The sequence below is a fragment of the Panulirus ornatus genome, chromosome 5 (genome assembly GCF_036320965.1).
Source record: "Panulirus ornatus isolate Po-2019 chromosome 5, ASM3632096v1, whole genome shotgun sequence".
NCBI classification, from domain to species: Eukaryota; Metazoa; Arthropoda; class Malacostraca; order Decapoda; family Palinuridae; genus Panulirus; species Panulirus ornatus.
The window spans coordinates 5,042,608-5,055,707 of NC_092228.1; the positions used below are offsets into that span (position 1 = coordinate 5,042,608).

Here is a 13,100-nt window from a genome sequence, read left to right on the forward strand (position 1 = left end):
TTGTTAAGGAAACCACATCGCGTCAGAGTGTTGCTTACTGCCAAACGTTTGGTTTACTACAGTACTCAGTTACAGAGATATATTCATACTATGTCACGAGATAGTAGGTAAGCTTGTATTCTAAGCGTCTCAGCAACCATAGGTAGATCATACTGGAGTAAATAATGGCGCAGATGAGCTGTATTCAGACGATGTGTGGTTTGGTGTACTGGTAAGACGTTCTCAATTTGTCTTATTTATGTTGGTATTTGGAGAACCAAATTAGATAAAGTTCATTTGGTAAAGTTGTAGTTTATCGCCGCCACGAAATTTAGGGAAAAGTTTGGATGATAAAATTCGAGTATAAGAGTGCCTCTTCATGCTTAAGGAATTGGACGAAGTTAGATTTTAGTGCTCTTCCGCCACTTGAAAAAGTTCTTTTAACATGGCCATTAAAAGATTTGGACAAAATACAATTAGCTTTGGATATTGAATGATTCGCGGAGCATGAGTCTGAGCTTTGAATTTTATTGTGCAATTTAAAGAGGTCGTTAGTAGTGACGGTTATGAATAACAGGAAAATGTGATGTTAATCACTGTTCAGTTCCACTTACAAGAGATTAACAGAACCTATTAAGACCAGCTAATGTCATTTCGATTCAAACTGTTTCCTTTGGGAAGGGGTGTCGCCGGGAGTGGATGAAGGCAAGCAAGTACGACTATGTACATGTGTATATTTGTATATGTCCGTGCATGTGTATATGTTATGTATATGGGCGTATATATATATATATATATATGTATATATATATATATATATATATATATATATATATATATATATATATATATAAATATATATATATATATATATATATTTTTTTTTTTTTTTTTTTTTTTGCTTTGCCGCTGTCGCCCGCGTTTGCGAGGTAGCGCAAGGAAACAGACGAAAGAAATGGCCCAACCAACCCCCATACACATGTATATACATACGTCCACACACGCAAATATACATACCTACACAGCTTTCCATGGTTTACCCCAGACGCTTCACATGCCTTGATCCAATCCACTGACAGCACGTCAACCCCGGTATACCACATCGCTCCAATTCACTCTATTCCTTGCCCTCCTTTCACCCTCCTGCATGTTCAGGCCCCGATCACACAAAATCTTTTTCACTCCATCTTTCCACCTCCAATTTGGTCTCCCACTTCTCCTCGTTCCCTCCACCTCCGACACATATATCCTCTTGGTCAATCTTTCCTCACTCATTCTCACCATGTGCCCAAACCACTTCAAAACACCCTCTTCTGCTCTCTCAACCACGCTCTTTTTATTTCCACACATCTCTCTTACCCTTACGTTACTCACTCGATCAAACCACCTCACACCACACATTGTCCTCAAACATCTCATTTCCAGCACATCCATCCTCCTGCGCACAACTCTATCCATAGCCCACGCCTCGCAACCATACAACATTGTTGGAACCACCATTCCTTCAAACATACCCATTTTTGCTTTCCGAGATAATGTTCTCGACTTCCACACATTCTTCAAGGCCCCCAGATTTTCGCCCCCTCCCCCACCCTATGATCCACTTCCGCTTCCATGGTTCCATCCGCTGCCAGATCCACTCCCAGATATCTAAAACACTTTACTTTTTTTTATTATTATTATTTTGCTTTGTCGCTGTCTCCCGCGTTTGCGAGGTAGCGCAAGGAAACAGACGAAAGAAATGGCCCAACCCACCCCCATACACATGTATATACATACACGTCCACACACGCAAATATAGATACCTATACATCTCAATGTACACATATATATGCACACACAGACACATACATATATACCCATGCACACAATTCACACTGTCTGCCTTTATTCATTCCCATCGCCACCTCACCACACATGGAATACCATCCCCCTCCCCCCTCATGTGTGCGAGGATGAGTGGATGGGCCATTCTTCGTCTGTTTCCTGGCGCTACCTCGCTGACGTGGGAATCGGCGATCAAGCGTGAGAGTATATATATATATATATATATATATATATATATATATATATATATATATTATTTACACATATGAAAAGAAATGTATCAAACTTTTAGTGTATATTGCTGTAGTGTAAAATGAGTCTCCATCAGCATATTTATTGAAATTCTGGATTTTTAGAGATCAATCCCTAAAGCAAGTAATTCCTTTCAGGCGTAGGAGGTCTCGGAGCCGTTCTCGCAGTCCAGACCGCAGGAGATCAAGGTCAGTTATTATGCTAAATAACCACATTAAAAATAGGCCCCAAGACATCCTGTAGGTCATCCTTGAAAATCCTCAGTAGTCGTCTCCCACCTACAGTCATCCCATCCATACACCTGAAATATTTTAACACACCTTGGTTAGCCCCCACAGTCAGTGCCCACTATCACACCTCTGACAGAGTTATTTTTCAAGTGATCAGCCCACCTTATGCTACATATGTCAAGCTTTTAATTCCAGCATATCTACCCTCCTCATATCCTTAACACAACTATAATCACTTACACTCAATGCTTTACCATGTTTCATCATAATTTTGCGAGGTTTCCACTCTATCCTCAGTTTTTCCCCATCCCATTCACTATGATTCACTCCACATCCCATCTTATCTCAGACACACCTCATGTGCCTCCATATCACCTAACACAATCAGCAGTATATCAGAATTCTCACTTTATCTCATTTTCACATCCTCTGTGCCTTTAATCACTTTTCCATCAGCTCTTCTGTCAGCCATTATGTCATATTCTCATTCCAGATATCTTCCAAAATATTTTCTTTGAAGTTCATCAGGACTCTTGCTTTCCATCAGTCATAGTTTCCATTGTTTTGTTACAATCCTGTAACTTTCCCTTCATAATTCAAAAGTATTTAAGAGATATGTTTATTGATTACCACATTCTGTTCATTGATCTGAGAATTTTTTTGGGAGGACAGGTCTCGAGAGAGGGATCGGGATCGGGGTAGATCCCGACGGTCTCGCTCTAGAGACCGTGATCGTCACAGGTCACGCAGTAGAGAGAGGAGACGATCAAGGTCTCGTGAGAGGCGTTCTAGATCTCGGGATAGGTCTAGGTCACGTGAAAGGGACAGGAGGTCAAGATCCCGTGACAGAGAAAGGAAGAGGAGTAGGAGTAGGTCTCGAGAAAGAGACAGGAAGAGGAGTAAGAGAAGTAAATCTCACTCACCAGCCAAGGTAAAACCTACAGCCCATCCAGCAAAGCCCCAGGAGCCAGTTCCAGCTGAACCTAAGGAAGATGAGGAGACAGGTCTGGATTTTGATCCCTCAAAGATTGATAAGGTTAGAGTTTGTGGTATTTTAGGATTAGTGGGAAAAATTAAGTTGTTTTAAACTTTAGGAAATTCACAGGAATATTATTCAGATTATCCTGTTGAATCTTGTAGTAAAAAGTGATCCAGAACCAATGTTTTCATTTAAGGTTGATGTCTAAGAATGCAACTCCATTGTAAATTGGGGACCAGATATATGGCAGATATTAAGGGTAGAGTCAGATGAGTGATAGTTAAGTGTATATACAGTTTCCCAAATTCGGATTGTTTTGTCTTTGTTTCCTTTTAGTATAATTAATCATACAACCCCAAGACCCTTTAACAAAGTCCCTACAGCTTCAGGACCACACTACAATTAGTGGCTGGGAATTGAAGGACTCCTTGTGGAGTGAGAAGTCCTTCGATGAGATTGTATTCCTTTTCATCTGTTGATGATAAAAGAACCTCACTGAAGGTGATTTTTCACTTGTAGCATAACCACATGAAGGCAGCAATTCTTTTTTTCTGTTTGTGATTTGATCTCCATGCGTTGGATATTTATGTTTGTTGAAGTTGTGTGTATAACTTCTTGATTTTGGAAGGATGTGGCTGACTGATTCATATCTTATTCTGGTATTGATTTTAGGATAAGTTTTTATCTGATTGATTGATTTCTACAGGAAGAGGCAGAGAAGCGTCTTGAGGCAGAAATGCAAAAGAGGAGGGAGCGTATTGAGAAATGGAGGGCAGAAAAAAAGAAACGAGAATTAGAAGCAGCAAAGAAAGAGGCTGAGAAGGGAACTCTTGGAGCAAATGTACCAAAAGTGTCAATAAAAGCCTGGAGCTTAGAGGATGATGAAGAAGAGGAGGAAGGCGAGAATAAAGAGGCTGATGGGAAACCAGAAGAGGTATAAAACACCAGCTTTGGCAATTTTGTTTCTGTGTATTTCTTTCATATGTGTTTACTTCAGCTTTGAATATAATGCTTCCTTTGTTGTTCCCTTTCATATATGTTTAATTTTAATGATGTAATGCTGTAGTATCGGGAACTGAGCCTTCAAGGAAAGCTTCCTCACTTTTCTCCTTCATTTGTTCATATTCTAATAAAGTGGTAGTACTGTAGGGGGAGTACCATTCCTCTCACTCACATCCTTCTTTGTTGCCTTCTATTACATGCAAGAGAATAGTATTCTGTCTTAGTACATACAACATCATTTATTGAGTGCCTGACCTGCATGGCTGCTGCAGACTTTCATTAGATTCAATGGACCGTAAGTCATATATACCTAATGAAGTTCTGATAGAATGAACTAATCAAATATGTTAGAAAATTTAGTTAATCAGACCATTTCTCCTTAGAAAATTGGGTTGAAATGACAATGTCTTCCCACAATTAGTCCAATATAGCAAGAATTTACTGTATTATTATTATTTGTATAATAGTTGCTTCTCTGCCCTGCACCAGACAAAGAAAGTCAAAAAACAGAGTATTTGATGTATAAGGTATTAATCTCTCTTCATCCTTGTCTGGTAACCTTTTCTCATTGGCAACACTTAACTCCCACAACTTTTTCTTCATTTTTTTTTTTTTTTTTTTTTTTTTTTTTATACTTTGTCGCTGTCTCCCGCGTTTGCGAGGTAGCGCAAGGAAACAGACGAAAGAAATGGCCCAACCCCCCCCCATACACATGTACATACACACGTCCACACACGCAAATATACATACCTACACAGCTTTCCATGGTTTACCCCAGACGCTTCACATGCCTTGATTCAATCCACTGACAGCACGTCAACCCCTGTATACCACATGACTCCAATTCACTCTATTCCTTGCCCTCCTTTCACCCTCCTGCATGTTCAGGCCCCGATCACAGAAAATCTTTTTCACTCCATCTTTCCACCTCCAATTTGGTCTCCCTCTTCTCCTCGTTCCCTCCACCTCCGACACATATATCCTCTTGGTCAATCTCTCCTCACTCATTCTCTCCATGTGTCCAAACCATTTCAAAACACCCTCTTCTGCTCTCTCAACCACGCTCTTTTTATTTCCACACATCTCTCTTACCCTTACGTTACTTACTCGATCAAACCACCTCACACCACACATTGTCCTCAAACATCTCATTTCCAGCACATCCATCCTCCTGCGCACACCTCTATCCATAGCCCACGCCTCGCAACCATACAACATTGTTGGAACCACTATTCCCTCAAACATACCCATTTTTGCTTTCCGAGATAATGTTCTCGACTTCCACACATTTTTCAAGGCTCCCAAAATTTTCGCCCCCTCCCCCACCCTATGATCCACTTCCGCTTCCATGGTTCCATCCGCTGACAGATCCACTCCCAGATATCTAAAACACTTCACTTCCTCCAGTTTTTCTCCATTCAAACTCACCTCCCAATTGACTTGACCCTCACCCCTACTGTACCTAATAACCTTGCTCTTATTCACATTTACTCTCAACCTTCTTCTTCCACACACTTTACCAAACTCAGTCACCAGCTTCTGCAGTTTCTCACATGAATCAGCCACCAGCGCTGTATCATCAGCGAACAACAACTGACTCACTTCCCAAGCTCTCTCATCCCCAACAGACTTCATACTTGCCCCTCTTTCCAGGACTCTTGCATTTACCTCCCTTACAACCCCATCCATAAACAAATTAAACAACCATGGAGACATCACACACCCCTGCCGCAAACCTACATTCACTGAGAACCACTCACTTTCCTCTCTTCCTACACGTACACATGCCTTACATCCTCGATAAAAACTTTTCACTGCTTCTAACAACTTGCCTCCAACACCATATATTCTTAATACCTTCCACAGAGCATCTCTATCAACTCTATCATATGCCTTCTCCAGATCCATAAATGCTACATACAAATCCATTTGCTTTTCTAAGTATTTCTCACATACATTCTTCAAAGCAAACACCTGATCCACACATCCTCTACCACTTCTGAAACCGCACTGCTCTTCCCCAATCTGATGCTCTGTACATGCCTTCACCCTCTCAATCAATACCCTCCCATACAATTTACCAGGAATACTCAACAAACTTATACCTCTGTAATTTGAGCACTCACTCTTATCCCCTTTGCCTTTGTACAATGGCACTATGCACGCATTCCGCCAATCCTCTTGATTTTCCTGCAAAGGGTGCTATATGCTAGCCCCACCTTTTGGCAAAATGATAGGAGCAATAGGTGGAATTAGTAGGTAGGACTATTAGAGATGAGCATCACTTAGAAACAATTGGTAGAAGTAGTAGGTAAGAACATTAGATGGGAGCATTTGATTGTAGTAGGTTCAAAATTAGGCTGGAACATTATGTATGGGCCTCTGGAGTTCATCAGTTATCTAGACGCTTCAGCCATGGCCACCCATTTGAGGGAGTTCCTAAAGGGAGTGGGTGTCATGGATAGATATATTTTATGAATAAGTATAGATAATGTACAACTTTGGTATTTATGTTACAGTTGTTTGGTCTGTGCCTTATGATTTACATTCTTGACCAGTACATATTTCTAAGAAGTAGCATGCACATTTTAAGAACACTTGGGATGAGCAAAGTCTAATTTTTGACATGTTTTCTCTGCTTTAGGAAGATGAGGTTGATCCACTTGACGCGTTTATGTCTGGCATTCAGGAGGAAGTTCGGAAAATTAACCGAGTTGATATTCGAGGTGGTGTGAAACGTGGCCTAAAAACAAACAGTATGTATTGTTTTTGGTTGAGTACATAGCTTTGTTCATGAAACATTCTCTTAATAGTAGTCATTTAGATATGTTCCTGAGAATTGGCAAATAGGTGAAGGTTTTGAAGATTAAAATTTTCCATGGAAAGTTAGTATCCCTTGAGCATGAGATATGTAAAGTGGGAGTATATGGGTCAGGACTCTTTCATCCCTCATGATTTTGGCCAAGAGGCACCTGCCTTCACTCACCCTTTGTGACTGACCCAAGGGTGATTGCAGTAGCTCTTTGGTTATTTGTGCTTGCCTTCTGCCAACAAGCAACTGCCACAGAGCCAACATCATTGACCCTCTCACTTCCAGCTTGTCAGAGTTCAGTTAACAGATCACAAGTGACAACCCAAGGTGGTCACAGAAGTTATAGAAATTTTTTTTAGAGGAAAGGAGGAAAAAGCAAGGTAGGGTAAGAAAACCATGAAAAACTGTTTGGCCCACTGCCTCGGATAGAGATTTTTCTGTTTTGAAAACATACAGTACTCTTTGCTGCATTTTATCTTGTAGGCATGAGAGCATGTCCATGTAAAGGAGGATGGTTAAGGGAAAAACTTTCAGTTAACACTGTACCCAGGGCAAAATTAAGTACCTTCAGGGTGAATTGGAGGAACATTGAAATATGACTCTTGTGGGAGGAATTTCTAGATCCACATAGTGTAGGTCCACAACAACTAAACTAAGGTAACATTTGATGAAGATGGAAGAATGTCAAAGACCCTTTTTTGATTTTTCCAACAAAAGATCTCAAAGAAGGTCAAGGTAGAGGTCATCTTTCTTACTGCACATGTTCCAGCATTGGTTCTTGTTGCAAAGAAAGATGACTTGTGGAGCTTCACTATGTGGATCTAGAAATTCCTCCCACAAGAGTCATATTTCAATGTTCCTCCAATTCACCATGAAGGCACTTGGGATGCCGCTCTCCTGAGGTTAGAAATCAGCCTTTTAGAGATTAATGGCTTTGAGAAAAAGGTCTCTGAAAATAGGCAAAGAATATTTTCCACCATCTTGAAGAGATGCAAGAAGAGGCCTTGCTCATCAGGTATTATTCAGCTGCAGTGATATTCACCAAATATGAAATTCTGCATTCTGGATTGAGGATGTTTTGGGAGATGAAAAACCATGGGACCAATAGCTCCACATTGTTGATGTGACAGAATACCTTTATCCCACCCAAGGGCCTGCACCTATATGACCTGAAAAATGTGAGACCCATCCTAAATTTGCTGTGCCCATCCAAACGCCCAGAGAAATTGCTGGAAGTCTTCATTACTCAAATTTTGGAGATTCTTTGCGTTGGGTCCTAAAATCAAATACTTGAAAGATACCAAGGGAAGAGATTTGGATATTATTAGATCTTGATTAGCTGCAAGAAAGAAGCTATTTACCTATAATGAACCCTATTCACCTGCAGCCTTGTCATATTGCAAAGTGGTGCAAATTTGAACTTACCTAAAAGATGCTGTAGTTGACATTGAGACACCAATGTCTGGAACTGTAAGGCAATTGCAGTACTTAAGATGTCTTCATTTGTCCCAATGGAGACAAAAGATATCATTCTAAGTGTTCCAGTCTGTTGCAAGCCATGTCAAGATCTGGCTTAGGACTAATTTAGATTTATTCAGGTTAAAGATAAAACCATCTTTTTGCAAGGTCTCCAAAATGCAGAGCCCCCTTGGCTTATCAGAACCATCTCTTTGCCAGGTCTCCAAAATGCAGAGCCCTTCCTTAGCTTATCAGGCCCTTCCAGTCAACTTTGTTTTCCTTGCCTAAGTCCATGATTACCTTAAATAAAGATATGGATGCTTTCATATGAGTATTTATGTATATGACTTTATTCTTATGAATTTCTCTGTAACTTGGCATTCTGCAGGTTTCAACAGGGTCAGATAGATAATCGGATTTTAACTGTAGATGTCTTTTGTTGTTGTTTTCATGTTAGAATCTGACTAGATCATTCTTTTTAAAAGTAGGTTTCATGAAATAAAAGAGACAGGTAAATAGAACATTCTGATATGGAGTTTTTAGGTTATCAACTAAAATTAAGTGCACACTGTAGCAAGATGCTGAAGATAAATTTTGCAACCATTATCCTCTGTTAAATTTTGACGATAGCTGTCTTGTAGTTACATTTGTAAAAAAAACATTTAATATCAAAAAAGAATGAGTAACCAATAGCTTTGCTACATAATTTTATTTAATACAGCTTCTGGAACTGAGAATGGGAGTGTAAAGAAACCTGTTATTATCGTGGGCATGGCCAAGAAAGTGAATGCCAAAAAGAAAGGTGAGCTTATGGAACAGAACCAAGATGCCTTAGAGTACTCATCAGAGGAAGAGGGGGAGGATCTCAAGGATGCCATAGCAAGTATCAACTCTAAAGGAAAGAAGGTAATGTTGCACAGATGTTAAAAACACAAATATTCTTAGCTCCTTGGCAGGCTCAGAGCCATTTCAACACACACTTTTTTTTTTTTTACTTGATTGGCCAACATGTGTAGCTGTGAAACCTGCCCATATTTTGAAGTCTATATGCCTACAATATAGGGCCTCAAAGTGCTATGGTCTAGCATGGAAAAAGTAAGAAACAAATACAGAAATATATACAGGATTCTGTATATATTTGTTTATGGATGGGGTTGTTAGGGAGGTAGATGCAAGAGTCCTGGAAAGAGGGGCAAGTATGAAGTCTGTTGGGGATGAGAGAGCTTGGGAAGTGAGTCAGTTGTTGTTCGCTGATGATACAGCGCTGGTGGCAGATTCATGTGAGAAACTGCAGAAGCTGGTGACTGAGTTTGGTAAAGTGTGTGGAAGAAGAAAGTTAAGAGTAAATGTGAATAAGAGCAAGGTTATTAGGTACAGTAGGGTTGAGGGTCAAGTCAATTGGGAGGTGAGTTTGAATGGAGAAAAACTGGAGGAAGTGAAGTGTTTTAGATATCTGGGAGTGGATCTGTCAGCGGATGGAACCATGGAAGCGGAAGTGGATCATAGGGTGGGGGAGGGGGCGAAAATTTTGGGAGCCTTGAAAAATGTGTGGAAGTCGAGAACATTATCTCGGAAAGCAAAAATGGGTATGTTTGAAGGAATAGTGGTTCCAACAATGTTGTATGGTTGCGAGGCGTGGGTTATGGATAGAGTTGTGCGCAGGAGGATGGACGTGCTGGAAATGAGATGTTTGAGGAAAATGTGTGGTGTGAGGTGGTTTGATCGAGTAAGTAACGTAAGGGTAAGAGAGATGTGTGGAAATAAAAAGAGTGTGGTTGAGAGAGCAGAAGAGGGTGTTTTGAAATGGTTTGGGCACATGGAGAGAATGAGTGAGGAAAGATTGACCAAGAGGATATATGTGTCGGAGGTGGAGGGAACGAGGAGAAGAGGGAGACCAAATTGGAGGTGGAAAGATGTAGTGAAAAAGATTTTGTGTGATCGGGGCCTGAACATGCAGGAGGGTGAAAGGAGGGCAAGGAATAGAGTGAATTGGAGCGATGTGGTATACAGGGGTTGACGTGCTGTCAGTGGATTGAATCAAGGCATGTGAAGCGTCTGGGGTAAACCATGGAAAGCTGTGTAGGTATGTATATTTGCGTGTGTGGACGTGTGTATGTACATGTGTATGGGGGGGGGTTGGGCCATTTCTTTCGTCTGTTTCCTTGTGCTACCTCGCAAACGCGGGAGACTGCGACAAAGTATAAAAAAAAAAAAAAAATATATACAGGATTCTATCCCACGGCTTTTCAGTGCCCTCTCCATTTCTTCATCATCTTCATGTCCTCCTCAAATCTACCCCAGTTCCTCATTAGATCTTGCTAAGGTCTTCCCCAAGTCTTCCCTACATTCAGGCGCTAATCATTCTGCATCTTTTGCTTCATCCATCTGTCCCCAGTTTAGTCTACCCTTCCTCACTCATCCTGTCCATGTTTCCAAATCATTTCAGCACACCCTTTTCAGCCTGCTCAACCATACTTTTCTTACTACCTCACCTCTTTCGTACCAGATCATTTCTTACTTGATAAACCCTCCTCATACCACATACTGTCCTCAGTAATTTATTTCCACCATCTTCCACCCCATTTTTCTTTCATCTACTGCATATGCCTCACATCCATACACCACCACTGGCACTACAATGTCAAACATGCCTGGTAAAGAAGAATTAGGGAAAGAATAAAGAAGGATATAGCAATTGATGAATGACCACGTGTATAATGCTCAAATATGGTGGTGAATTGGTTGGTAACCCTGCTTAACATGTGAATGGATCAGTACATACTGTATTTGCTGAGATTTTGGAGTGAGAACTTGTTATTGTCATGCTGAAGAGCACAAATTTTATAAAGTTATGGTATGAATTATAGACTGCTTTAAAGTTATGGTATCATATATAGATTGATTTTGTAGTACCACATATAAAACCAAGAATGGTAATACAATGGGCATCTTCATTTTAGGAGTTGGTAAAGGTTGACCACACGACCATGAACTACGTACCCTTCAGAAAAGACTTTTATGTAGAGGTGCCTGAGATTGCCAACATGAGCAAGGAGGAGGTTGAAGCATACAGGTATGGATCCTGACAGTATTACTAACTTGACACAAGTTCTTTAACTGTATATATTCATTCATGATGTGGATGTGCTTGTGACTGCCTGCATCAGCATTGAGGAGGTTTGAGTTTACAGTTAGTAATTAAGGCATTGTTACTGTTGCTTATAACACATGATGTAATAACATATTTAGTTTCCATTCATATTTTGCGGGGGAGCACTTTGTCAACTCATAAATCCTTCTTGCTTATAATGTTCATGTATTTTGGTCTTTGTGAGAAGGTAGTAAGATAGCATGGCCTCATTTCACTGTGACATCTTTATCACTTTCTATCTTATAAAAGTTACATTTCATTGTGTACATGTTTTGCATCTGAATGGAACTGACATGGAGATAAAGGGGGTGAGTGAGACAGGGGTTGATGTGAAGCTAAGAATTAAGGATTTGGTGGCACTTGTGATGAGACAGGGGCAGTGGGACTTAAAAGAGTGTAAGGAAGTGAGTTTGAAACCAATGTGTATAATAAAGAAAGTAGACTATGAGAGTTAGGTGATAGTCAGTACTTATGCACCCGATAGTGAAAGTTTTACTTGGGATGAGCTGAGGGAGTGCTTCAGCAATTTTGGTAAAAGAGATTAACAGTTGAGAGTGTAACTCAGAGGATATGGGATACTGAGTGTAAATGAAAATGAGGAACAGCTTGTTTTATGCTGAAAAATTATTAATGGTTTTGATTATCATATTTAGTTCGAAAAAATAAAGGAGCATATGTATAAGTTTATGGAAGGGATTGGGGCTAGGGATCAGCAGGCATCATTGTATTATGGACTGTTTGGCAGACATGCAAGGAATAGGTTGTTGAATGTGAAAATTCTGAGGGGTGCAACAGGTGGGCTGAATGATCATTTGTTGGTGGAGGTGAATGTAAAGGTTTGTCATAGTTTTAGGAAAAAAGGATATGATGTGTGGGAAAGAAGTGGTGAATGTGAGTGGGCTTCGAAAAGAGGCCTATGTGTAGAAATACCAAGGAAGATTGATTGAAGAGTGGCATAAAGTAAGAGTAGATGAAACCAGAGAGGTGAAAAAGGAGTGGAAAATATCTAGAAAATTAGTGTATTTATCTGGTTTTGTACTACCTTGCTAACATGGAAATGACAAGTAAGCATGACAAAAAAATAATGTGATAGTAATATAGTAATATGCTTTAACAGTACAGGAAGAGAGTATTACACATAGGCTCAGTGTCCTTAACATTTCATGCCATCAAGTAACATTTTAAACTACCAGGATTCTCTGTCTCATTGGTTATTTTATTCCAGCCATCCACCATCCTGACATTAAACCAGTACTTCTTACATTCTGTTCTAGCAAGCCTTTTGCCCAGCTTTGTGTTGTTGCATCTGGTTACTCTGGTGTTGCATGTCTTGAAGATTGTACACGATCATTATCATTTAGGTGATTTAGGAACTTGAAGGCTCCTCCCCTTTCATGATGGACAGCTTTA

At 40.2% G+C, this 13,100-nt stretch overlaps 1 protein-coding gene across 4 annotated transcripts in view; it reads left to right on the forward strand.

The window, feature by feature from the left end:
* The window catches only part of Prp5 (pre-mRNA processing factor 5), a 39,000-nt gene continuing 25,900 nt past the window's right edge, over nucleotides 1-13,100 (forward strand). For 2 of the 4 annotated variants that reach the window (XM_071660000.1, XM_071659990.1), the window contains exons 1-7: nucleotides 1-107; nucleotides 2,196-2,246; nucleotides 2,961-3,324; nucleotides 3,974-4,201; nucleotides 6,914-7,025; nucleotides 9,261-9,445; nucleotides 11,500-11,612. In XM_071660000.1, coding sequence (XP_071516101.1) covers nucleotides 91-107; nucleotides 2,196-2,246; nucleotides 2,961-3,324; nucleotides 3,974-4,201; nucleotides 6,914-7,025; nucleotides 9,261-9,445; nucleotides 11,500-11,612 — 1,070 coding nt within the window. In that variant the 5' untranslated portion in view covers nucleotides 1-90. Of the gene's footprint in view, nucleotides 108-149; nucleotides 212-2,195; nucleotides 2,247-2,960; nucleotides 3,325-3,973; nucleotides 4,202-6,913; nucleotides 7,026-9,260; nucleotides 9,446-11,499; nucleotides 11,613-13,100 lie in introns of those variants that run through there. The other 2 variants (XM_071659979.1, XM_071659969.1) reach the window with 1 other exon arrangement.